Below are 25,729 nucleotides of genomic sequence, written 5' to 3'. Positions count from 1 at the left end.
GCCATCAAGGTTTTACTACAATTTTCCCCCAAGTTCTGCATCAAAGCAGGCTTGAGAAAAACTGGGGGAAAGCTGAGGAACCCTCAGAGGTGCACAAATGTACTATGATACTTTGGGGGAAACGGGAAACCTCACTTCCCAAAAGCACTGAAATTGGGGCAAATAAGACACTGAAAGACACCCATGTGTCTGGAGGAATGCTTCAACTGGTTTCTCTTCCCTTGCAGGTACCAACTGGAAATACAGCAATATCATCATAGGGCGCTTACCCGCCAGAAAAGGACTGTTGAGTCATGAGTGAGTTGTGACCATCATACATATCAATGGCACGCAGGTCTTGCAAATGGTGGTTGGAATCAGCCAAGCTACGCACAGAAGGGGCACGGGAACTGCGTTCCACTACACCTGCATAGGAGCTCCCAACACCCCCTTGGGAAGACTGGATTGCACCAAAGGAGCCAGTGCTCATGCGGGAGCGGTTGTTGCTTTGGAAGCGCTGCAAGGTGCGCATGGCTGGGGCACGGATAACAGTCCTGTTGGGGGGTCCATCCACTCCATCCATCCAGTTGATGGGCCCCTTCATGCCAGCATTAGATCCAGCACTCATCTGCCTTTCAAAGGTGTAGGATTTGGTGAAGTTGCCACCTCCCCTGTTTTTGTAGAGAGATGCTTGTGCCAATGGGTCTATCTGCTCAGACATGATGCTGTAGCGATCATCTATGCCCCCAGGATTGCCCGGCCCGTCTGCCAAGCGAAGGGAGCGGAGGGACATAGTGTCGTAGTTATGATGGGCCCGATAGCTTCGTTCGTGAAAGGAGCCAGGGCGTGAAGTAGAGTTGGCAGCTTGAGACAAGGGGTAATTCATGCCATAATTCAGGCCCTTGGGTCCCACACCATTGCTGATAGAGGCCATCCTCCTATTTGGCCTGAGGTCCACGGCTGAGCGGGAAGACCAGTTAGTAGACTTCATGGTGCTGTACCCCTTCTTTGTCTGACACAGCTGCAGGAGGTAGGAAGGAGAGAGAGCAGAAATGAAGCAGTGAAAATATGTCCTGTTTTGCCACATCTTTCCTGATTTGTGTGCAGTGTTATAACATTTATGAAACAAGATGTGGTATGTTTAAAATGAAAAGAATTTAAGTAGTGATGCCAATGTCTAAAGGCAAATTCGCTGACAAATTAAGTTGCATTTATGGATAGCCCTGAAAATGTCATCTCGCGCGCCCCAGCTACAAGTTCAACTGGAGTTTTTTCACACGGCCGTTTAGTGATCATTAATGAGCATCAGCTGCAGGCTAAGTTCTGCTCAGTGATCTCCCTGCTGCTCTACAAAGAACGTTAACAATTAGCGCAGCTGACCCTGGCACCCATGCTGAAATAACATGTTGCAGTTATCATTCCTGCAAGGCTATGTTATACCACAGGGGGTCAATTTTGTGATGGTACAGGGAACCAAAAAAGGGAGTCAAGCCACCACTGGCCAGAAAAACCTGTTACTGCAGATTTGTTTCTTTCCTTCTTATTTTATTTTATGTTTTTGCCATCAAATTACTGCCAACTTATGGGGACCCTATAAGGCAGGGATAGTCAAACTGTGGCCCTCCAGATGTCCATGGACTACAATTCCGATGAGCCCCTGCCAGCAGTTTGACTACCCCTGCATAGGGTTTTCAACACAACAAACATTCAGAGGTGGTTTGTCATTGCCTGCCTCTGCACAGTGATCCTGGTATTGCTTGGTTGTCTCCAATCCAAATACATATCAGGGTCCACCCTGCTTAGTTTTCAAGATCTGGCAAGATGAGGCTAGCCTGGGCTATCCAGGTTGGGGCACGTATAATGCCAGTGAAGATGCAGTAACAACATACTGCCAGTGCTGCAGCCAAGTTTCCTTGGCAGTGAGGAGGTGATGACAAATAGCTAGGTTTGCCCAGCAACAACCGTGTACTTACGGAGCCTTTGTGGTCTGTGCCATTTGTTTGGGATCTGGAACTGAAGCTCGGCTGCAGAGTGTTGAACTGGCCATTGGAGACAGTGCCACCTGCAGAATGCAAAGAGACAATGGACTGAGCAGAACTACTTAGGAGCGTGGCTTTTGGCAAACAGCTCAACAGCAGGGGCAGCAAAAACTTAGAAGGAGAGGCACCATTTGGTGGTTATGGAAAGTGCTGTCAAGTCTCAGATGATTTTTGGCACCTCCATAGGGTTTGCCAGGCAAGAGATTTTCAGAGGTGGTTTGCCATTCCCTGGCTCTGCATATCAACCTGGACTTTCTTGGGGGTCTCCCATCCCAATATCAACCAGGACTGACACTGCTTAGCTTCTGAGATCTGATGGGTTAGCCAGAACCATCGAGGCCAGGGTGCTTCAACCCCTAGGCTGCTCCTAGCCAGAGGAGGTTCTTGTCCCGTGGCTCTTTGCCTGGATATCATCCAAATAACTTTATCCCCACCCCACCCCGTACAACCTCGCAGTTATTTCCTAGTCTACTACTTAAGGTTCTGTACCTGAAGATACCAAGGAATTAACACATAATTGGGAGCTGAGCAGCTGGGAGACAGCAAGGAGCACTTGGAGAGCTGTAGCACAGTAAGGGGCTTTCCTAAGGTGACCAGAATGTCCCACTTTTGGAGGGACATCTGGGGGTACCTGGCAAATTGTACTTATGTTGAAATTAAAATATATATATTACAATACTATTTTTGTATTCTATGCGTTCTATGAAACTTTTTGTTGCTCCATATAGACCAAATTTTTAATCAAGAACCCCCCTCCCCCCCAGTCAATAGTGTCCCGCTTTACCAATGTTAAAATCTGGTCACTTTAGGCTTTCCCCCCTTTCTTCTTTGTCTCCTCTGAGTGAGCTGTGGGGGGGGGGGGGAGAGAGGACAGTATTCGAGAGTGAGTAGGTGTTTTTGTAGCCTGCTAGAGTGTGCTTTGTTGTGTTAAGTACTGTTAAGAGATTTTGTCTGTGTCTGTACCTGATTGAGCTGGGCTGTAACCCTGTGAGTTAAAGGCTTCTCCTAGCCAGAGGAGATTCTTGTCTTGTGGCTCTTTGCCTGGGTCTCATCCAAACGACTTTGGGTGCCTATATACTAATGCACAAAGCATGGGTAATAAAAAGGAAGAGCTCAAGCTTCTCATGCAGACAGAGAGATATGATTTAGTAGGCATTACAAAAACTTGGTGAAATTATTCCCACAACTGGAATACAGTACTGGATGGATATGAGTTATTCAAAAGAAACAGAAAAGGTCGAAGAGAAGGTGGAGTGGTGCTATATGTAAGGAAAGGGGGCTTGCCTATCAAAAGATACTAGAGGACGAGAGTGACAATTCATTGGGAAGTATTGGGTGAAGATAAGGGAGGGAAAAACAAAGAATTTAGTAGTTGGCATCTGCCATTGACCAGCTAATCAGGGTGAAGATGTGGATACTACCTTTCTTAAGCAGCTTGATAGACGATCTGGACAACAGAATCTCGTAATTATGTGTGACTTCAATTTCCCTGATGGGTACTGGGAACAAACTCGGCTAAGCATTCTGAGTTGGGCAATTTTCTGACCTGCCTGGCTGACAATTTCATTTATCAAATGGTAGAACCACCTATAAGAGGCTTGGCTATACTTAATACTGACCAACAGGGAGGAGCTGGTGAATGGGGTGAAGAAGGTGGGGGAGAGAGACCATGTCCTCCTAGAATTTCTTATAAGGTGGAGGGCCAAGGAAATTTGAACTCAGACATGTCTGTTAGATTTTTGTGGGACACACTTTAATAAACTCAGCGACATAGAATCATAGAATAGAATCATAGAATAATAGAGTTGGAAGGGACCTCATGGGTCATCTAGTCCAACCCCCTGCACTATGCAGGACACTCACATCCCAATCGCTCACCTACTGTAACCTGCCACCCCCTTAAGCCTTCACAGAATTAGTCTCTCCGTCAGATGGCTATCTAGCCTCTGTTTAAAAATTTCCAAGGATGGAGAACCCACCACCTCCCAAGGAAGCCTGTTCCACTGAGAAACCGCTCTGTCAGGAACGTCTTCCAGATGTTTAGATGGAATTTCTTCTGAATTAATTTCATCCCATTTGTTCTGGTCTGTCCCTCTGGGGCAAGAGAGAACAATTCTGCTCCATCCTCCATATGGAACCCTTTTAAATACTTGAAGATGGTGATGAGAATCAATCAATGGGCAAGAACTACGGAAAAGGAATGAGCAAGTGACGGGTAGGCTCTCTTTAAACAAGAGCTATTGCATGCCCAAGGCATGACTATTCCAGCAAGACGGAAACATCCAAGAAGCTTATTTGGATGAACACGAAGAGCTAAGGAAGAAAAGGGAAATATTCAAGAAATGAAGGAAAGGACAGGCCTCTCAGAAAAAGAATATCTGCAGGTTACTAGGCACTGCAGGTCAGCCATCAAAAAGGCCAAAGCTGGGGGTGAGCTGAGACTGACCAGGGAAGCCCAGTATAACAAGAAAAGCTTTTTCAGATATGTGAGGAGTAAATGTAAGGTAAACAAGGCAATAGACCCACTGTTGGGTGAAGATGGAATAACTCTGACAGAGGACAGAGAGAAAGCAGAAAGGCTCAGTACTTATTTCACATCTGTGTTCTCCCAGAATAATATGGACACATCTAGGGATGGTAGTATGCAAGTATAGTGTCTGGGTGGCAGACTGATATGGACAGAGAGGTTATCAAGAGGCACCTCACTGCACTGGATGAGTTTAAGTCTCCTGGGCCAGATGGCTTGCACCCAAAACCCTCATCTATCATCTTTATGACCTCTTGGAGAACTAGGGAGGTGCCAGAAGACTGGAGGAGAGAGAATTTTGTCCTAATCATCAAAAAAGGGAAGAGAGATGACCTGGGAAATTACAGGCCAGTGAGTCTAACCTCGGTTGCAGGGAAGATTTTAAAGGAGGTGATCTGCAATCATCTGAAAAACAATTAGTTGATTGGGGAAGTCAGCATGGATTTATCTCCAACAGGTCCTGCCAAACCAAGCTGGTTTCCTTCTTTGACCAAGTGATGGGCTTATTAGATCATGGAAACTCAGTGAATGTTGTTTACTTGGATTTCAGGAAAGCTTTTGACAAGGTTGCCCAAGATGTTCTGATGGGTAAACTGGAGAACTGTGGACTGCATTTTTTGGATGGTTAGATGGATAGGAAACTGGCTGGAAAACCACACCCAAAGACTGGTTGTCAATGGTATTTTATCAGACTGGAGAGGGGTGAGCAGCAAAGTGCCACGGGTCCAATTGTGTCCAATTTGGGTCCAATACTTTTAAATATTTTTATCAGTGATCTTGATGAGGGGATAAGTGGACTTCTTATTAAATCTGCAGATGACACCAAATTGCGAGGAGTACGAAATACTCCAGAAGATAGAAATAGAGTTCAACGATCTGAATGCACTGGAAAAGTGGCCAAATGAGAACAAGATGCAATTTAATAAGGAGAAGTGTAGAGTTCTACATCTGGGATACAAAAATGAGAAACATGCATACCGGATGGGAGATACACTTCTGGGTAGCAGTGTGTGTGAACATGATCTTGGGGTACTTGTGGATTGTAAGCTAAATATGAGCAGACAGTGTGATGTGGTAGTGAAGAAGGCAAAATGGAGTCTTGAGCTGTATCAACAGAGGCATCACATCACAATCACAAGATGTCATAGTCCCACTGCATACCGCATTGCTCAGACCTCACCTGGAATGGTGTGCAATACTGGAGGCGTCACTTTTAAAAGCATGTGGATAAAATTGAAAAGGTTCAGAAGAGAGTGATGAGAATGAGCCAGGGCCTGGGGACAAAGCCCTATAAGGAAACGCTGAAGGACTTGGGAATACTCAGCCTGGAGAAGAGGAGGTGGAGAGGAGACATGATTGCTCTCTTTAAATATCTGAAAAATTGTCACTTAGAGGGCAGGGAAACAGTCCTATTGGCAGCAGAGGATAGGACCTGCAGTAATGGATTTAAACTATGTGGAGAATGCTATTGGCTAGATACTAGGCGGGGGGGATTCACAATCAGTGTAGTTCAATAGTGGGATCAGCTGCCTAAGGAGGTGGTGAGCTCCCCCTCACCGGCAGTCTTCAAGCAGCATCGGCTGGACAGATACTTATCTTGGATGCTTTTGGCTGATCCTGCATTGAGCCGGGTGGTGGACTAGATGGCCTGTGTGGCCCTTCCAACTCTATGATTCTATGACTTCTTGAAATGAAGGCCAGGCAAGGCAACAAACTGACCTTAAAATTGCATGGCTGGATCAGACCAAATTAGGTTCTCCCTGGCCACCAGCATGGGATGGGGTTAGAGTTGTCAGATCCAGACTGAGAAACTCCCTCAATAATTGGTGATTGAGTCTGGGGAGGACAGGGATCTCAGTGGGGTACAACGCCATAGAATCCACTCCAACACTTTCCGAGGAACTGATCTCTGTAGTTTGGATATGAGCTGTAATTCCCACCTAAAGGCTGGCATCCCTACACCAAATATCCATCCAGAGGGTAATCGCAAAAGGTTCATCAAAAGAAAGCAACAGTAATGGCCATGCCTTCTATCTCACAGGATCTGGTACTCAGCAAAGTACATCGCTTTGGCATATAGTGTTACATTCAAATATTATCGCTTTCTGCAAGATGTATTTTAAACAAAGAGAAATTCATAACACAGACTGTGTGGTAAAAGGCCATGTTGGCTGGCTGAAAACAGAATGTGGACCTACAAGCAAAGGTACATGCAAGAAATTCAGAAATAAGAAAAGGAATCTCGTGGCACTTTAAAGATGAACAGATTTATTGGATGCAAGCTTTCATGGAGTAGACCCTCAGCTGGTATGTGTGTTCCACATATGTGCTGTTTCAACACTGACACGGAGTCTGGACTGCACTGGTAAATTTGACTGTATTCACTGAAGTCTTGACAGTTTCACATCTCTATGGGCATTCTGTTAGGCTAACAAAGTTTTAAAGTTTGCATTACTTTCAATTATTGCTGTTGCAAAAATGACTGTGCTTATCTTATATTTGGGCCTTACATAGAAATGTTCCACTTGAAGGGAAACATGTCTGATGCAGTAGGCTGCTGTTCACACACAAAGAAATTTATGGCAGAATAAAACTGCTAACCTAAAAGGGCCACAATTTAAGGGCCATTCACCACTTGTGGGAGTGGTGAGCTAAAAAAAAGCATTTTAGACTCTTCTTTGTGTTGCTGTAATCTCCCAGCTTTGGAAGTGCCACCAAGAAATCTGGAGACGCTACACCTACAGAACCTTTGATGCTTGAAAGCTTATATCACAAAGAGACGGGTCTTGCTCATGCGTCTACTTATCTTTATCAGTCTAACTTCTAGAGTGACTTGTAATAAATTCTTATGTGATCTCTCCCCTTCATTCCTAGACATCATGACTAAGAGATGTTTGTCTGGATTGCCTTGCCTTTCTTCTAATCTACCTAGACTTCAGTTAAATGGTGTTGGTTCTCTTAACCTTGACTCACCGAATGGCTAGCCCTGTTAAAAGGTTCTCTTGCAATACGGACTTCAGTCTGATTGCTGGCACATAGGGACACTGTCCCTGCTTAGTGGTGGACTTACTCAGGGGCACCTCCACTCACTTCTTAAGTCTGAGCAGTGAACTTTGGCAATGAAAACAGAATCCTGGTGAACTCCAACGCAGATTAAATCTTCGCTCTATTCTAGCTAAGGTCATAAAATGCCTGAGCAGCACCATACTGTTTACTGCTTAATGGTTTCCTGGTTATGAATGTTTCTGTTAATTTGGTCCAAAATTACACCAGCTTTCTTCTCACTCCACTGCATGGCACTGTTGATACAATTTGTTATCCATTATAGCCCCAAAATGCTTGTTGGAACTGTTAGTGCTCAGCTAATTATCCAATGTCTGTTAAGAGTCTCTGACCTGAACCTAATTTTTAAAGCTACCCTTCACTGCCCCTGCAATATCTGTTTTCACCATATGTTCCTAAGTAATTTAGACTGGCCAGCAACCATGCCTTTATGGCCAAAGCCTCAGTAAAAAGCCTGCAATATTTCAAGGTGTCCTATTCTTTCTGGGGAATAAATAATAGAGAACACACTTCACTTCAGAACAGTCCTGTTTCACATGAGAGGACTACCTCTTAAACCTCTTAACACCAATGATTTTGCCAGTTCTCCTCAAGACAACTTTATATTGTACAGAGAGCCTCCCACAAAGAATGTGAGAGCATCACAGCTGCCCTGCTGACTCAAGATAAAAGGGCTCCAGTGCACAAGCGTATGTGCCATAATATATCTATTAGACTTAGTTTCTTTGACTCTCATTTATAGGGCCTCTGTCCTATATTTTAAATACATGAAAAGTATGATAGCTCCTCCAGCTATAACTGCATGTTTGGCTTTTCCTTTCCTTTCATGGTGGTTTTTCTGGTGCTGTTTTAATCAGATGATAATAATATCCTAGTGCCTGACATGCCACCAACATGTGAATTCCCAGAACACACTGAAGTGGGACATGGCATGGTGCATAATATGTAATGTCACTTCCATTTGCTTTTGAGGAAGAAATGAAAGTGGCTAAACATCCTGGAAGGTATATCTACTTCTCTTTCAAGACTGGAGTGACTGTATGTTTCCCTCATGGGACAAACAGCAGCTTGTGGCAGGGGGTTGCAACTGGGGCTGGGAACACACAGTGTGCTAGAAAGGGTTACCCCCTCCATGCAACAGTCTCTAATCTTGCCTTCTCCTCCCTTCCCCCACTGCCATTACTCCTATTAACTTGATAATAAATCAAGCAAATAAAGCCAGAGGAAATCTTATTTCCCAACAGTACTTCTACTTTGGTCCTCAATGTTAGAAACAATGTGGTTAAAATGACTACAAGTGCCCCCTGTTTAAATGTACATGCTTTCTAGGGCTATAGGAAAAATAAATCATGAGATAAACAGAAAAAGAAGAGTTGGTTTTTATACTCCACTTTTAACTACCAGGAATCGTGAGCAGCTTACAATTGTCTCCCTCCCTCTCCCTAAAACAGACACTCTGTGAGGTAGGTGGGACTGAGAAAGCTCTGACAGAACTTCTCAGCAAGAACAGCTCTATCAGGCCTGTGACTAGCCCAAGGTCACCCAGGTGGCTTCATTCAGAGGAGCAGGGAAATAAATCCGGCTCTCCAGATTAGAGGCTACCATGTTTAACCACTACAGCACACATGATGGCATCACAGAAACAGTATAAAGACAGGAGAGCACTAAAACTCCATCAACACAACAGTTATTCTTATGAAAGTGATAAAACTGACCCTAAAGGTGTCACAATCACATCTGAACTCCTAAAACCCCTCACATTCAACCATTTCCTATATGGATATCACTTCCAGGAAGGAAAGCGATGTGCATATTAAATGAAATGAATATGTGTGTGTGATCTTCTTATACAACAGGCACATGCTTTTCCAGTGTAGAAATGTGTGGGAAATTATGGTATGTGAGGAGTTTATGCGCAAAGGGTCAGACTAGTACTGAATATGCTCCCAACTGCTACAGCCAAGCCGTAATGAGACACTTACACCCTGTTTCCCCATATTTCCCCCTCACTCTGGGTGGAAACAGTTATAAGACCACCATATGAATAGGACTGGCCAAGTAGCTTGTGTAGGGCTGGATCGGAAACATGGGTGCAAGAAACTGGGAAAATGTGGTTCTCCATGTCTGCCAGGGGCATCCCACACACCGATTTAAAACTGAATTGCCAAAATAAAAGAGCAGGAAGAAACATTCTCTCACTCTCCCATTGGGCTAATGCTTGGTTTCTTATCGCTGCTAGCTACATTCATTCTCATTTCTGACAAACTGGTGTGTGAGTCAATCCCTTGTGGACTTTGCCACTAGTGAATAAGCTTCCGCTCCTCAAGTTGCCTATCTGCTAACCTTCTCTCCTCCTCCTCCTTCTCCCACGCACCCTTTCCCTTTATATAAACACTTCTTAAAAATGGTTTCTTAACAAAGGGCCTTTTAGAAAGCTGTAACCTGGCACATTTCCTGGAGAGCTAAAGGGAGGAGGCCAGCTATCACTGCAGCAAAGACGCTACTGAGTGATTATGTTTCAGAAACTCTGGAGTCATCAGTAGAGAGCTGAGCCAAAACCCCAGCAAGTGGAATGTTTTGGTGGGCTTGATGTTTTATCTTCAGTTCCACCCAACTGCTTTTGTAACAAAGAGAAGGCTAGGAGAGGAAGCAATAGTTCCTCCTCTCGATGAGAGTCTGTGAAAGATGCAATTTCAGCTCAGACCAATGAGTTCTTTGCCTCTTGACTTGAATGAGCTAAAAAGTCTCCTGACTGTGGATCTAGAAACTATCAGGCTCTTACAAGATTATTGCTGATGTTATGTTATGCAGTCACTGGTAGGAGTCACCACTCCCAGCTATGACTGATTTGTACACCCCTCCCCAGTGACATTGCCACATTAGAATACCATTCCATTTGATCCCATGTGCTATACAATATTTATTCTATTTTTCCCCTACTGAGCAGAGCAGTTCACATCCTGAGCAGAATATGATCACTGCAATTTTTAAATGGACAGTACAAGACCTTGCACAGCTCCAGATTGCTGCTGAGTGGGGCTTCCTATGTTATTGAGCGGCTCCTCACACGTAAAGCATAGAGGCAACACTGATGCTACAGCACTGCTTTGTTTGTAATCAGTCATACCAACTAGGTAGCTACATTCTGCAATTTGTTGTAAGATAAAAGTTTTATAAATAGACTAGTAATCAAGCCCGCTGTACCTGGAATACAGCGGGCGCTAGTGGGCTGTACAGCTCTGTACAGCTCTCGACGCGTCAGGCCGCAACTGCGAGCCATGCTGCGCACGGCTCGCAATTGCTCCCTTGTTGGCGGGGCGGCAATAGGAGAGCTTCCCCCCCCCCCGGTCAATGGTGTCCCACTTTACCAATATTAAAATCTGGTCACCTTAGACTAGAGAGCAGGAGCCTTTATTCCCACTATGGTGGCATTCCAAGCCCAAACAGCTGTATTTGAATAGTCACTCACCACAGCTGCTTTGAGGCTGCACAGAACCTAGACCCAGTTCTATAAAACAACAAATGTCTAGTTTGATCCAGAGAATGCCCTGCATTTGCTTGCAGTCACCCCTTTTTATCCTATTTCCTTCTATTCACCCAATTTTTGAAATTTCCATTGTAACTTCCTATGAAACCTACCTTAATCTTCAAAGACCCATGCAGACTGATAGAAAATTCATGGATAAAAGTCAAATAAAGCACAGGCTAAAGTCAGATCAAAAATCATATTGCTGTTTGGCTTCTGTTATAAGATCTAAAGATTTTAGTCAAACTGTAAAAGAAGGGAATTTTAAAGTCTGAGAAGATCTGGTGGTGTCTGATCTTATGCCCTTAATACCAAATGGGCAAGCAGTTGTTTCATTTGCAGGGGTATCGACTTTAAGCACTGGGTAAATTTCTTGGTTCCAGTATCTTTAGGTTAAAATTTTAAAAAATAAAATAAAGACTACTGTGTATAGATAAAATAAGAACTCAACAGACAGGTTTCGAAAAATCAACAATAACCAGTGAAAAGAATATAGTATCCAATATGAATATATATTAATTGGATGTTGATAGTAAATGGCAAAATATGTTTTTGTAGAACTCTGGATGAAAGAGATGAAAGCTCTGGAAAAACCAAAGATTTGGGCATCAGTGTTAAAAAGTTGTTTAAAGTTTTCAGTAAACCTTTCTGCCAAAGAAAATTTAATAAAAGTGCTATATCAGTAGAATCTATCACCCTACAAATTAGCAAAAGAAATTACAAAGGGGTTAATACGGATTGTCCAGTATGTGGACCTGCCAATGCCAATGTTCTACAAATTTGGTGGGAATGTAGTAGATCAGAAGAATTCTGGAATATGATTGCTACAATTAGCTTGAAAAGGGAAAAATTATATCATTTTTGTTGTTGAATTATGTAAATTCTAGGGATGTTCATGAGTTTGTTCTTAATGAAGCAACATCTGCAAAGTTAACATATGCTCAAAATTGGAAGAATAATATAATGCCAATGAAGGAGGAGGTTAGAAAAATTGGTAGAATGTATTCTTCTGTAAAGTAACCTGTTTATTACAAGGACCGAATTTTGCCAACTACAGATATCAAGCTGATGGTTGATAATTACCTGGATCCTCCTTTTTCCCTTTCTTGAAGATGGGGACAACATTTGCCTGCCTCCAATCGTCTGGCACCTCACCTGTTCTCCAAGAAGTGTCAAAAATAATGGACAGAGGTTCAGAGATGACATCTGCAAGTTCTTTTAGTAACCTTGGATGCAGTTCATCTGGCCCAGAATACTTTGTTTCATTTAAAGAAACAAAGTGTTTGTGGACTGCTCCAACAGTGATCCCAGGCCACCATTCCTGTCCCCCGAGTTGTGTTATGTTTTTATCACATTGATCACTATTTCCCTCACAAGAGAAGACTGAGGAGAAATAGGAGTTAAGCAGTTCAGCCCTCTCTTCATCATCATCTGTTATAATTTCACTTTATTGTCCTCGCAGTGGTCCTATGGTACATCCAACTGAACTTAGTGGGGCTTACTTCAGAATAAGAGTTGGGGTCATGGTGCACTGTACGCTTTCCTCTCACAAAGTCAAACATCTCCAGGACTTATGAGAATCTACACATTACCAAGGTAGAAGTTAGAAACAGAGAGAAGATTGAGAGTAATCCTCAAACACTAGTGCAAGACAAAGAGTAAATAATATGGATACAATTCAAAGGTAATTCCTGCATGCAGTGGAAATGGAAACAAAACAGTTGCCATAGCAATGAAAAACAGATTGTGCAACACACCTATTTGTTCAAGTCACTGAAAGGAAAACACTAGCTAGCAGTGTATGATGTCAGCATTAAGAAGGGTCTTCCAGGGGTCTGCAGTAATAACTGAGCTGTGTAGCACTAAGGTGTCATATATAGCAAATGTTTTTCCCCCTTTTCTAGGATATTTTTCTTGTGTTATAAAGTACAAATAGACTGTGGGGGAGGGGATAATCTCTGTTCATACCAGAAGATTAGGATACTACTGTTTGCAGATGCTGAGTTTTCAGAAGCCTTTGCTCATGAGGCTAAACAAGATAAGCTTTATGGAGGAAATGAGGGCCTCCGTGAAAACATTTCTCTTTTTCGCAGACGCAGCCATCAAACACAACCCCAAGAAATAAGAAGAGCAATTTATGCACAGTTTGTCAAATTTATGTAGCAACAGATTAGGTTGCGCTTTTCCATCAATAGAGGAAATACAGATTAAGCGGATTCCAAAAATTAAATTGCAGAGTGTGTTCCTTTTTCAATAATCATTGGAGGCCTCTTGAGCCCAGGCAGAACAAATGTGTGGAGGATGGGAGGATGCAAAATAGGATCACAGTAGAAAGGATTGCCAGTGATTTACAAGCATAATTTGTATATGAGTATGCACATACACAGACACATATTTCTTTGCATATTTCTCTCCAAGAATTCAAACACACTACTGCATGGATAAAGCTTTCTATGCGTACAATTGAAGGCACAGTGATCACATATGGGAGGGGAGTGGGTGGGATTTTACTGGTGAGATGAGATCTGATACAGACATTCACTAAAACATATGTAATCTCCTAGAATAATAGAGTTGGGACCTCCTGGGTCATCTACCCCAACCCCTTACACTATGGAGGACAGTCAAAACCCTATCGCTCATCCACTGTAACCTGCCACCTCCTTGAACCATGGGTAGCTGTGCTGGTCTGAAGTAGCACAACAAAATGGAGAGTCCAGTAGCACCTTTAAGACCAACAAAGAGTCATTCAAGGTGTGTGCTTTCGCTCATCTACTGTAACCTGCCACCCCTTTGCCTTCACAGAATCAGCCTCTCCGTCAGATGGCTATCCAGCCTCTGTTTAAAAATTTCCAAGACGGAGAACTCACCACCTCCCAAGAAAGCCTGTTCCACTGAGAAAACGCTCTGTCAGGAACTTTTTCCTGATGTTTAGACGGAATTTCTTTTAATTTCATCCCATTGGTTCTGGTCTGTCCCTCTGGGGCAAGACAGAACAACTGCTCCATACTCTATATGGCAGCCTTTCAAATACTTGTAGTTATCAGATCCCGTCTCAGTGGTCTCCTCTCCAGGCTAAACAGACCAAGCTCCCCCAACCTTTCCTCATATGTCTTGGTCTCCAAACCCCTCACCGTCTTTGTTGCCCTCCTCTGGACATGCTCCAGTTTGTCTACATCCCTCTTCAACTGGGGTGCCCAAAACTGAACACAGTACTCCAAGTGAGGCTGAACCAGAGCAGAGTAAAGCGGTACCATCACCTCCCATGATCTGGACACGACACTCCATTTGATACAGCCCAAAATCCCTTTTGCCTTTTTAGCCGCCGAGTCACACTGCTGACTCATGTCCAATGTATGGTCTACTAAGACTCCTAGGTCATTTTTGCACATGCTACTGCCAAGACAAGTCTCCCCCATCCTATATTGGTGTAAATGTTTTTTCCTACCTAAATGCAGAACTTTACATTTGTTCCTACTGAACTTCATTTTATTCAGTTTAGGCCACTTCTCGAGCCTATCAAGATCATCCTGTATTCTATTGCTGTCTTCAGTTGTGTTTGCTACCCCTCCCAGTTTAGTATCATCTGCAAATTTAATAAGTATCCCTTCTAATCCCTCATCCAAATCATTTATAAATATGTTGAACAACACAGGCCCCAGGACAGATCCTTGGGGTACTCCACTTGTCACTCTTTTTCAAGAGCATGCTGAACCATTTACAAGTAAGTAACTACAGAGGTAAGTCTGTTAAAATCTACTTTCCTGAAGTCCAGTCTATACATAAAGGTTTACTCTTTCCTACAATTGTAAATTCTAGTATCACATGGTTACTATTACCAAGTGTGTCCACTCCTTCTACCTCATCTACCAGTTCTTCCCTATTGGTGAGAATCAAGCCTAAAATAGCAGACCACCTGGTTCCCCCTCTCTACTTTCTTTGAAATGAAGCTGTCGGCAAGACAAGTTAAGACATTAATGGAATTTGTATTTTTAGCAGAGTTGGTCTTCCAACAGATATCTGGGTAATCGAAGTCACCCATGACCACTGTTTTCCCCCTTTGAGAATTGTGTAATTTGGTCTAAGAATATCTCACCTAATTCCTCTGACTGGCTTGGTAGTCTATAGTAGACCTCCACAATAAAAGCATTCTCATTTTATATTATTTTTATTTATTTATCAAATTTCTATACTGCCCTCCTGGAACCAGGAACAGCACTCCTGACCTATGCATGTCCATTGGAACATTTAATACATGTATGTATGCGTGTGTAAAAAGCAATCAAAAACTGCTCAGGATCCCTGACCTTAAAGAGATAAAACTGGCCTCAACTACAGCCAGAGCTTTTTCCACCCTGCACTGGCCTGGGGGAACACTCTACCAAGTGAGGATCAGGTCCCTCCAGAGGACCTGCATTCAGAGCTGTTCAGCCAGGCCTATGGTTGAGGCCAGGAACCCATCTGCCAATTAAATTCCTTCAATGTCTGATTAACCCTTCAGAAGGGTTTGAATTATCAAGAGAAGGTGGTTTTAAGTATGTTTTAGTGCTTAATTTTACACACACACACACACAAACACACACACACGTACCAGTGCATTCAATGTTCCAAAACACAGCAGCGGAACCTGCTGCCAGAATCCTACTCCCTTCCCATGCATTCATTCCAGCCACACTGAACGTCTCAAAAAGGCTTTTTTCCCCTTTTTTTTTTTACAATCACACCTCATGGTTTTTACTGGGCAAGTTTTGATGCTTGTCCATTAGCAATTGCTTCAAAACACAATGCAAAATTAATCTGTCTACAACAGTATATGCCATTATAAATCTGCTCCCTTTAAATGTGCCACAAGGTAACTTTTTCTGTTGATCTAACAGACTGAGATGGTTACATCTGGGTTTTAATGTTTTGTTACCAAGCGTGTTATTGCTTCTTTGTCCATAAAACACCTTAGATACCTTACACATTGTTAAAAAGATAGCAAAACCCCCCCTAATAAACAAGCTATTGTTTGTCTATGCATGCTCAGACAAAAAGTTGCGTAAGTAAATATGCCACTGCCAAGGCTGGGTTGATGCAAACCAGATACTACTTGAATAAATGAAAGTTTAGCATCCCTAAGAGGTGAGGGGAATTCTGTAAGAAAAGGGAAGGAACTGAGAACAGCATGACTCTTCGAGTCCCTCCTTGTGGCCCCGGAAATCTGGTCACGTTACACTTGTGTCACTCTTCCCCTAACACTTTGCTCCCCACAGGGGGAAGAATCGAGAGGGGGGGGGGGGTCTCTGCCAAGCAAATTCTAGAGATGGATGGATCAAGTAGTGTTTCCTCCTGGTAAAGGAGTCACTGTCTGCAGTCTTGCATGTTTTAAACCATCATCTGGATGAATCCACGGAAAAACTCTAACAGGACACAGAGCCAGCTTGGTGTAGTGATTAGGAGCAGCAGCCGCTAATCTGGCAAGCCGGGTTGGATTCCTCCACATGCAGCCAGCTGGGTGACCTTGGGCTAGTCACAGTCCTATTAGAGTTGTTCTCACAGAGCAGTTCTGTCAGAGCTCTCAGCCTCACCTACCTAGCAGGGTGTCTGTTAAAGGGAGAGGAAGAAAAGGCAATGGTAAGCCACTTTGAGACTCCTTCGAGTAGTGATCTCCACTTTTCTAAATTCCACAGCTATTCACAGAAAATGAGGAAACGATATTGCCTTTGTTCCTTCAGGGATAGAGGGGGGGGGGGGAGGTGTTACAGTAACATCACTGTATATGGATGTACAGTTCCTTGTACAGTTAATGTAGGAAGATCAGCACACTGCTCTCTGACACTTAAAAGCGATATTACATTTTTTGTCATTTATTTGCTAGGAGAATACCAGCAGTACCTTGGAAGTAGTGGGCTTCTGGCACAGTGCAATCATAGGATGACAGTGTTTCTGAAAGTGCAACCAAGGGTATGAGCTGGCACAGAGAAGGTACAGACATAATTCATTTGGCAAAACAGGTAGAATTTCCCACTATCAGGAATTACACATTGTAAAAAGTATTGTGAGGGGAGAGCATAATTTAGTGACCTCCCAGAAGGTTGTGTTTCAATCTATTTTTACTACCACCCTCTGAAGCATCCAGCTACCCACAGAGACCAGGAACTTGTATGCTGACATGCCATTTCATATAGTTACATGCTCCCCACTTCTCCCAACTGGTAGGAAGCTCAGAAGTTATAACTACAGATGTAAAATTTCTGGAAATTTTGAAGCCATGGGGAAAAAACTGGGGTTATTTTTTTTGGGGGGGGGGGTGGATTGAAATATGAGCAATATTTTCCTGCCCTATCAAACCTAAACTATTTTAACAATGTAACATGCAATATTTACAGTATATAAAATTGCAATATTTGACATACTTATGGAATTAAAAAACCTGCCCATGATATAATTACATTTTTACAGACTGAAGATGGTCAATATATTCCAGCTGAGCTCAAATTATTTCAAGCTGGTTTAACTTCTGTATGAAACCATGATTGGAGCACTATCATCCTGCATCACAGCTCTGGAGCAGTAAAGGTAAAGGTAAAGGTATCCCCTGTGCAAGCACCGAGTCATGTCTGACCCTTGGGGTGACGCCCTATAGCGTTTTCATGGCAGACTCAATACGGGGTGGTTTGCCAGTGCCTTCCCCAGTCATTACCGTTTACCCCCCAGCAAGCTGGGTACTCATTTTACCGACCTCGGAAGGATGGAAGGCTGAGTCGACCTTGAGCCGGCTGCTGGGATTGAACTCCCAGCTTCATGGGCAGACAGCTTCAGACAGCATTTCTGCTGCCTTACCACCCTGCGCCACAAGAGGCTCTTTCTGGAGCAGATGCAATCACAATTTTTGAAAAACAACCCTTTAGTTACCCTGCTGTGTCTCAAATGCAAATTTGTGCTTGGAGACAATCATGGTAAAAGTTGAAGCCAGGGTATGTCTTATCTCCATTAACCTTTATCTTAAACTCAGTCTCAATCCAGAAGGACTAACTCCTTTGATCCTTCAAGATAGTTACCAATCCACATGGATAAAGGCTGTTAGAACTAAGTCGGAGTGCTTGGGCTGTCCCTTCACTCTGTTTTGAAAACGGGGTATGAGTAGGTATTCCTGCATTGCACAGGGGGTTGGACTAGATGACCTTGAAGATACCTTCCAACTCTATTCTATTATTCAAATAGTCTTAAAGCAGAGGGTGATGGATGCTGAGTGGCAAGCACATTTAGCACCCTGCCATTACACTCCATCCATCACCACTCAACCAATCAACTGCATATCAATCTACCATTCCAAATTACAACAGAGGTGCAGACAAAGAGATAATCTTACAGGGAAACAGATTCAGGACTCTGCAGGGAGACGCACGCACATGCACACGCACACACACAAACCCTGCATATAATACAAACCCAGTCTGACGAAGGGTGCTTGCACTCGAAAGCTCATGCCTTGATTAAATCTTTGTTGTGCTACTGGACTCTGATTTTATTGTGCTACTTCAGACCAACACGGCTACTCATTTGAATCCTGCATATAATAGTATGTCATCTCTCGATTTTAAAAAGCTCTATGGTGGAGGACCAGGAAGATGGTAACATTCCTATCTACGTGGATGTAATCCTGGCTTTACTGAAATCTTTCCAAAACATTGGGGCAAAGTAGGTTTAGGAAAGATGGGAAAAATCTGGGAGTTGCACAGAAAAGCCACCATGATATGGGGAAGCAGGACTCCCACTCAGTTTTCCATTTTCATCCACAGCACAGCAAACAACCGATGTCCAAGTAGGCATAATCTCAAGCCAGAAACAACCACTAGTCTCCTGACACGTTTTACCAGCCTCTCTCTTTTTTGCTCCCCAAGAAAATAAAATAAATAATTACCAAGAACATACAAAATGATTAATCACCAACTATTTACATACTAGCAAAACATTATCCCTTTGCCACTCCTGTCTTTAAAAATTATCTCCATTTGCAATTTCCATTCAAAACAGCACCCAGCCTTTTCAATTCCTTTGAGCCTCCGTAGTGCATTAATGTAATGAAAAAGTATTTTTCTCTTTTGTCACCCTAAATACAAACACAAAAAACAGAAGCATTAACAATTCAAACTCTCTGCAAAATATTTATTCCTACTTCAGATCTGTAGCTTCCCTGTCTTTATGAAAATTATCCACAAACCAATCCTTACAATGTGATATCTTTCTAAATCCAGTGAAATAAATGGGTTTCAAAGAATGCAACATTAGGATTGAACTGAAGAGCACTAAATCCCAAGTATCCCAGCCCCCAAACACACAGATTCCTTGGTAGCTGTTTCTTTTTGTCCCGAGACAGTATAATTCTATGTCTAGGATGGTTCCTGCTGCTTGCAGAGTGATGTCCAGGCACATTTCCATAAACAGCAAACAAGAATTCCAACCAAAATGTCTCTCAATGACAAACTGTAAAAATAGCCTGCTTTCCTTTTGCTGTTTCTGACTAATACAAAATATGCCTTTATCCAAACTTCAGGTATAATACTTAGTGCAAGTCTGTTTCAGGAGGTTTATTCTGCAGGACCTGCAGGACTGATCCACTTAAGTCAGTCTGCAAGATCACTGTCTGTCCATCATCTCACTTATTTGGTCAAGCAGAGCACCAAAATGAAGCAAAATAGATCCGCAAGTCCCTTTTGCTGCTTTATTCTGGGTGTTTGTACAGAACAGCCTGTCCATGAAGCATGCCAGCTGCAGGCTCAATAAGGTCTTCATATATATATAGTATGCATGGAGTATAGAAGTCTATGAAAGGATTTCATTATTCATAATACTAAGTGCTGACCTTCTAACACTCACCCTCACAGCTTTCCCTCTTGCATATTCTTAAGAAACTTCTCTTCCACAGCTGTGAGTTGCAGCTCATCTTTCTACAAGGCACTTATATTCGCCCTATGGCCAACTCGTATGAATTCTTTCCCCAGCACTCTTTCCAAATCCTGTGTTTCTTCCTCGAGCTTCTCAGCTCATCATTGCTGGTAGCCTCCTGAATGGGCAAAACCTCATAATTTTCAGCAGCTCTCTAATGCCACTGTCCAAGTACATCAGCTGTTCATTCACCTCCTTGATCACCTCTGTGTGCTCTTCAACTGTGTGCTCTTCAACTAGGCTTCTCAATGCCTCACGTGAGGCTAGATCAGCTGCTGCCAAGCCTCCATATGTTGCTGGAAGAGCAAATTCATTTGCTGTGGGAACTCAATCTCCACTCCAGCTGGACACACTAGCTCAGTTTTTCTCCAAGGTAACATAATCTAATTGCTCACCCTTCCTCATGTTGAAGAGCAAAAAGAAATTTCAGAGTTTTGCTGCAACAAAATGAGGAGCTGATACAGAACCATTATCTCCCACAATACCTAAGATATATTAATTTTCTTTTAGCTTAGGATCCAGCTCCAGTTCCTCAGAACAAAAACCCTGTGTTACTTTACCTAGCAGACAAGGTTACTTAAGAAGTCAAGCACATGGATACTGAGTATGCTGCGATCCAGTAAAGAACATGGAAATCAGGAAATACAGATTCCACAGCTGTTTTATAAAGACCTACCTGAGCATGTGGTGCTTGCCCCTATTTGTAACTTTTCTATCAATCCAATCTTTATTGGCATATCAGTTAAGAAGTACACTCAATAGGGCTACAGACAGCAGTAAACACAATTGAGAAGAATTAGCTAGATAGAATATTAGATAAAATGTATAAAAATGCATACATAAAAAGGAGCAATTTAAGAAACTTTAGATTTGATTTTGAAAATTTCTGTCAATAATTTTAAAACAGCAAGAATAGTTTTAGGGACAGTGTCCCTCAGTAGGCATTTAACCGATTCCCTGCTCATGTAGTTCCTAGGCTGTATAAGGTCTAATAAAAATTTACGATGGGGATCTTCAAAAAGAGTGCGCTCGAGGATTATGTGGTGGATAGTATCAGAGGTGTTCAAAGCACAAGGACAGAGTCTCTTTGAAAGGGAATATGTTGGAAACTTCCAGAAAGTACATTGGAGGGGAAAGCATTTAAATGGGGCAACACGAAAGATCTATGATGGAGAGGGGTGTCAAGATTATAAAAATATCTACCCCGAAAGCCTGGTGCTTCCAGGAATGCAACAGGCGCTAGCAGTGCCCCCCCCCCCAGGGCATCGCCACTGTCCTACTCGTGTGCACTGCTGGCAGCTCAATCGACGTTCCCACAGGCCGCTAGCCTGCTACGTGAGCTGGTGGCTGGGTCGAGCGGCGGGCTGGCCAGGGTGCCACAGGAGCGCCCTCCTCGGCAGCCAGGGAGTGTGTGGCTGCGAGGCTGTGTGTGTGCCTTGTGGTCAGTTTCTGGGGGCGGGCACTATAAGAGCTGGCCTAATCCAGGTGCGCCCAGCTTTGCTGGACATGCCCAGACTGACCTGTGGAGCCGAAAGCTGTGTCCGGACACCCGGATGGGTCCCAGACACCGCTCCTCCCACAGTGGCTCTTCCAAAGTTATAATGGTTATAGATAAGACATCATCCCTTGTCCATTTTGTAAGCCGTCAAAAGAACGCACAAAAAGACAAGAGGGGATTTTTAAATATATATTTTTGGTCTATGAGTTTCCTTTTAATAATACAGAGAATGCCTAATTCATCTGATAAGAGGAGAGAATCTATTGCAATCACAATTTGCTTAAGTTTGCATAAAATTCTAGAGGACAAGGTGGTACTGTGTTGGTCATTCATTAGGTGTCCCAATAAACTTTCCATGCATGTCCTAAAGTGGATTTTCAGTCAGTATTTGAATGTCAGAATCCAGGCTCTAGCCTCAAATGGGTGTTGGCCCAATTCAGCACAAAAAGAGTACACAATTTGGGACCCATAGTACCTGGTGAGAGAAAGAAGCCTGCACAGCCTCCATATTTTTATTAAAGATTGATCTATAAGGACATCTCATACAAAAGTTGGGAGGAGATTGTTGCATTAAAGAATTTAGCAGCTGCTGGGACACATTGATTGCCACCAAGAAAATAAAAAAATGTTTGATCTGAGCAGAGGAACATTTGGCTAAATTTATCATCCTATTTCAGTGTAGTAATCATTTAGGGCTGTAATAAAAGGAAATTTCTAAGTATCTGAAGTATTTTATCAGGTCTACGACCCTATCTCCAGTATGCCATTTATGGGGATGCCAACTCTTTGAAAATACCATAACTTTAGATTTTATAGGGTTAATTTGTAACCAACTTTGTTGATAGTATTCGTAAAAAGATTTTAGATATCTTTGAAGGCCAATTCTAGTACGGGAAAGAATGGCAATGCCATCCACATACAACAAAAGAGGAAGATCTAACGTGCCACGGTCCTGAAATGGAAGCAGTCATGCTGGAATAGTAAATCCTCTGCAGGTTCTGGGCTACAATGCAGTTCTCTCTTTTATCCCACATCCAGAAACATGGAGTTCTGCTGGATCAGAATGGATACTCCCTTCAGAGGGTTAGAGATTCTGTCCATGTATTCCTCCCCCACCCTTCTTTGTCTCTCCGGCCCACACAAAGAGATAAAAGTACAGGGTCTGCTGCCTGCTAAATACTGTTGAGAAGCATCTGTGTGACAAGAGGGGATGCAGACTCAGAAATGGAAAGGGGCTGAGATCTCTGACAGCACAGCTCCCATGATAGCCAACTCTGACGGGTACTACAGCACCAGCATGGAAATGGTACTGTTGTAGTTTGTTTGTAGAAATCAGCAGAAAACACCAAATTCCCAGGAGCAGGTTACCTTCATCCAACTTCCTTCTATGAGCTTCAATCATTGAACATCCTTCAATAATCATATCAACAATGGCCAATCAGAAGCCCTGCTGGGCAAAAGCCTCATTTGGCTGCACACCCTTGGCAAGACCCCTGCTTTATCTTGGATTATTGCAAACTGCCAATTCTGACCTATGATCTGGTCACACATAACCATACTCGAAGTAGGACTGTGGCATAAGGTAAAGAGATGCTTACAGCTACCCTCCCCAATTTTCCTGCCTTGAAGATCCCACGGCTCATGTATTTTGCACCATTAGAGAAGCTTGCATGGACTGATGGCTCCTCACAGAAAGGTATGGTCTATGACAGTCCAGGTCTGGACATTTTTTGTGACTAACCTGCTGTTATGGAACACCCTCCTGGAAGGGGCGAGGCAGGAACATGCCCTTGGGATCTTCCACCAAAGCTCTACCACATAATTCTTAAAAGAGCTTATGGGACAGTTTGACTGGGTTCTGCCTCAGCTATTTAAATTACATCTTTTAATTACCTGATTCTAATTACATGTTTTAATTAAATATTGATTGTTGTATTTTATTTATTGTTGGTATCCACCTTGGGTCCTAACTGTGTCAGGAGAAAGGCGGGGTTTGTGTATATACACAAATGTTCTAAATAAACGAGCCAACTCCTGCCCAAGGGCCATTTCAAGTTGGGAAAAATGGCATGTGGGAAAGAAAGGAGTTTACTTTGAATAGATGTGCTGTAGCCCAAATAAATCCTGAACCAGTCCAAGTCATACCGTGTCTTAGCTCAACTTTTATACAATGCCAGAAAGTAGCTTTGGATATTCACAGAGATGGCTGTTGTCTACCATCACCCATCTCACAGACATTACTTGATCTGTCATTTTGCTGTTCCACGCAACCCTGCATATTATCATGAAAAACTATATGTCATATAACAGGAAGGGCCTGCCCTTAACTTTAGAACTGGGGAATGGAACCTATGGTAGTAAAAATTACTTGAAAACTGCTGTGACCTCCCTCCAACTTTGGATACAAAAAGCAAACTACAGTCCCCTTGGTCACTTCTGGAGGGAACACTGAGTGACTCCAGACAACTCATGCTGACTGAAGTGAACAGGATGCTACTTCAGCACAGCCAATCACTTGCCCATTAGACCCCTATCCATCATGGCTACTTAAAACAACCGATGCAAGGACAGTTTCCCCCACACCAAAAGAAGCAGTGGTGCACCTGAAAAAAAAAACATTCTTGGACCCACAGGAGCCTGCCAACTACTGACCCGTTTCGCATTTAGCAATTCTAGCAAAAATGGTGGAAAGCGCTGTGGCAGATCAAACATCAGCATTCCTGGACAAAGTTTCAGTCCTAGACCCATCCTAGCCAAGCTTCCGGCCTGGTCACAGGGTAGAAACAGTGCTGGTTACCCTGATGGATGGCCTCTGTTGCCAGCTGGAATGAGGTGGGTCTGATTCACCCCCAGGAGCCTTAGCCAGAAGTCTGGAAACAGTGATGAGGTGGCTCAAGCAGAGTTGTCAGAAACTCAAACCTTCGAAGATGGAAGTCCTATAGCTGGCCAGGAAGGGCCCAAATAAGGAAGCACGATTGCCCACCCTAGACAGGGTACATTATCAGTGGCTTACTCTGCCAGAAAACTGGGCGTGAACCTGGATATATTCCGCTCTATGGAGACACAGATCACAAGAGTAATACAGCTAGTGTTCTACCACCTGCGCCAAGCCAAACTACCAGCACCCTACTTGGCCCCAGAACACCTAGCCACAGTGCAACAGTCACCTCTAGCCAGGACTTCAGCAACTCGCTCTACACAGGCCTACTCTTAACCTTGATCCTGAAACTACAGCTGGTCCAGAATGCAGCAGCCAGTGTCCTCACAGAAACACTGTGGAGGTCCCACATCTGGCCTGCTGTTCGACAAATGTACAGGCTACCAGTTGTATTCTGGATCAGACTTAAGGTCTTGGTAATCACCTTTAAGGACATATGCAATCTGGGCCCAGTGTACCCAAGGGACCACTCTACACTCTATCACTTCCAACTGGCTGGTGATCCCTGGCTCCAAGGAAGCACATCTGACCTCAAACCAGGGCCAGAGTTTTCTCTGTTCTGGCCCCTACCTGGTGGAAGGAGTTCCCAGAGGAGATCAGGGCGATGCCAGAGCTACCACAGTTCCACAGAGCCTGCAAAATGGAGTTCTTCTACCAGGCATTTGGTTGAGGTTGACTGAACCAACAACATCTATTGTGTCCCCCAGAACCTCCTCTCCATGAACTGAATTCTGAATTTGACCAACCATGGGATAATTAAGATTTTAATATTTTACCACCAGTCACTGGAATGCTACTGTATCAGTACTGTTATTACGGTTGTACTGTTATTACATTTGTACTGTTATTACTGCTATTGTACCACTATTACCGTTGGTTCATTCGATATTCTAATTGAATTATACTGTACTTTCCTATGTTCCCCCATGTTATATGTAAACTGCCCTGAGCCGCAGGGGAGGGTTGTATATAAACAAACAAACAAACAGAGCTCTTGTCATGCATATGCATGTATGTTTGTGTGCATATAACAATAATCTAGGAGTTTTCTGGATAGCTGGTGCATCTGGGGTCAGTATTAGGTAAACAGCTTTCCCTTCAGTTCAGCACTGTATATCATTATTCTCAGTATGGCAGCTTTCTAGGCAATTGCCTGGCTCTTAGGCTTGTCTAATCCTGGAAAGCCTGAGATGTGCTGGGGGTGACATGGAGAAGTACAGGACCAAAT

The 25,729-nt window shown here is 43.3% G+C and overlaps 1 protein-coding gene across 2 annotated transcripts in view; it reads right to left on the bottom strand.

The window, feature by feature from the left end:
* Positions 1-25,729, bottom strand: part of PKP3 (plakophilin 3) — an 83,772-nt gene that overhangs the window by 20,907 nt on the left and 37,136 nt on the right. For both annotated transcript variants that reach the window (XM_077321248.1, XM_077321249.1), the window contains exons 3-4: positions 1,953-2,041; positions 270-1,000 (exon numbers count right to left, since the gene is read on the bottom strand). In XM_077321248.1, coding sequence (XP_077177363.1) covers positions 270-1,000; positions 1,953-2,041 — 820 coding nt within the window. The remainder of the gene's footprint in view (positions 1-269; positions 1,001-1,952; positions 2,042-25,729) is intronic.

This window comes from Paroedura picta, chromosome 2 (assembly GCF_049243985.1).
Source record: "Paroedura picta isolate Pp20150507F chromosome 2, Ppicta_v3.0, whole genome shotgun sequence".
NCBI classification, from domain to species: domain Eukaryota; kingdom Metazoa; phylum Chordata; class Lepidosauria; order Squamata; family Gekkonidae; genus Paroedura; species Paroedura picta.
Note: the sequence above shows the minus strand (reverse complement) of the source record. Positions and strands in the feature narration are given on the sequence as shown.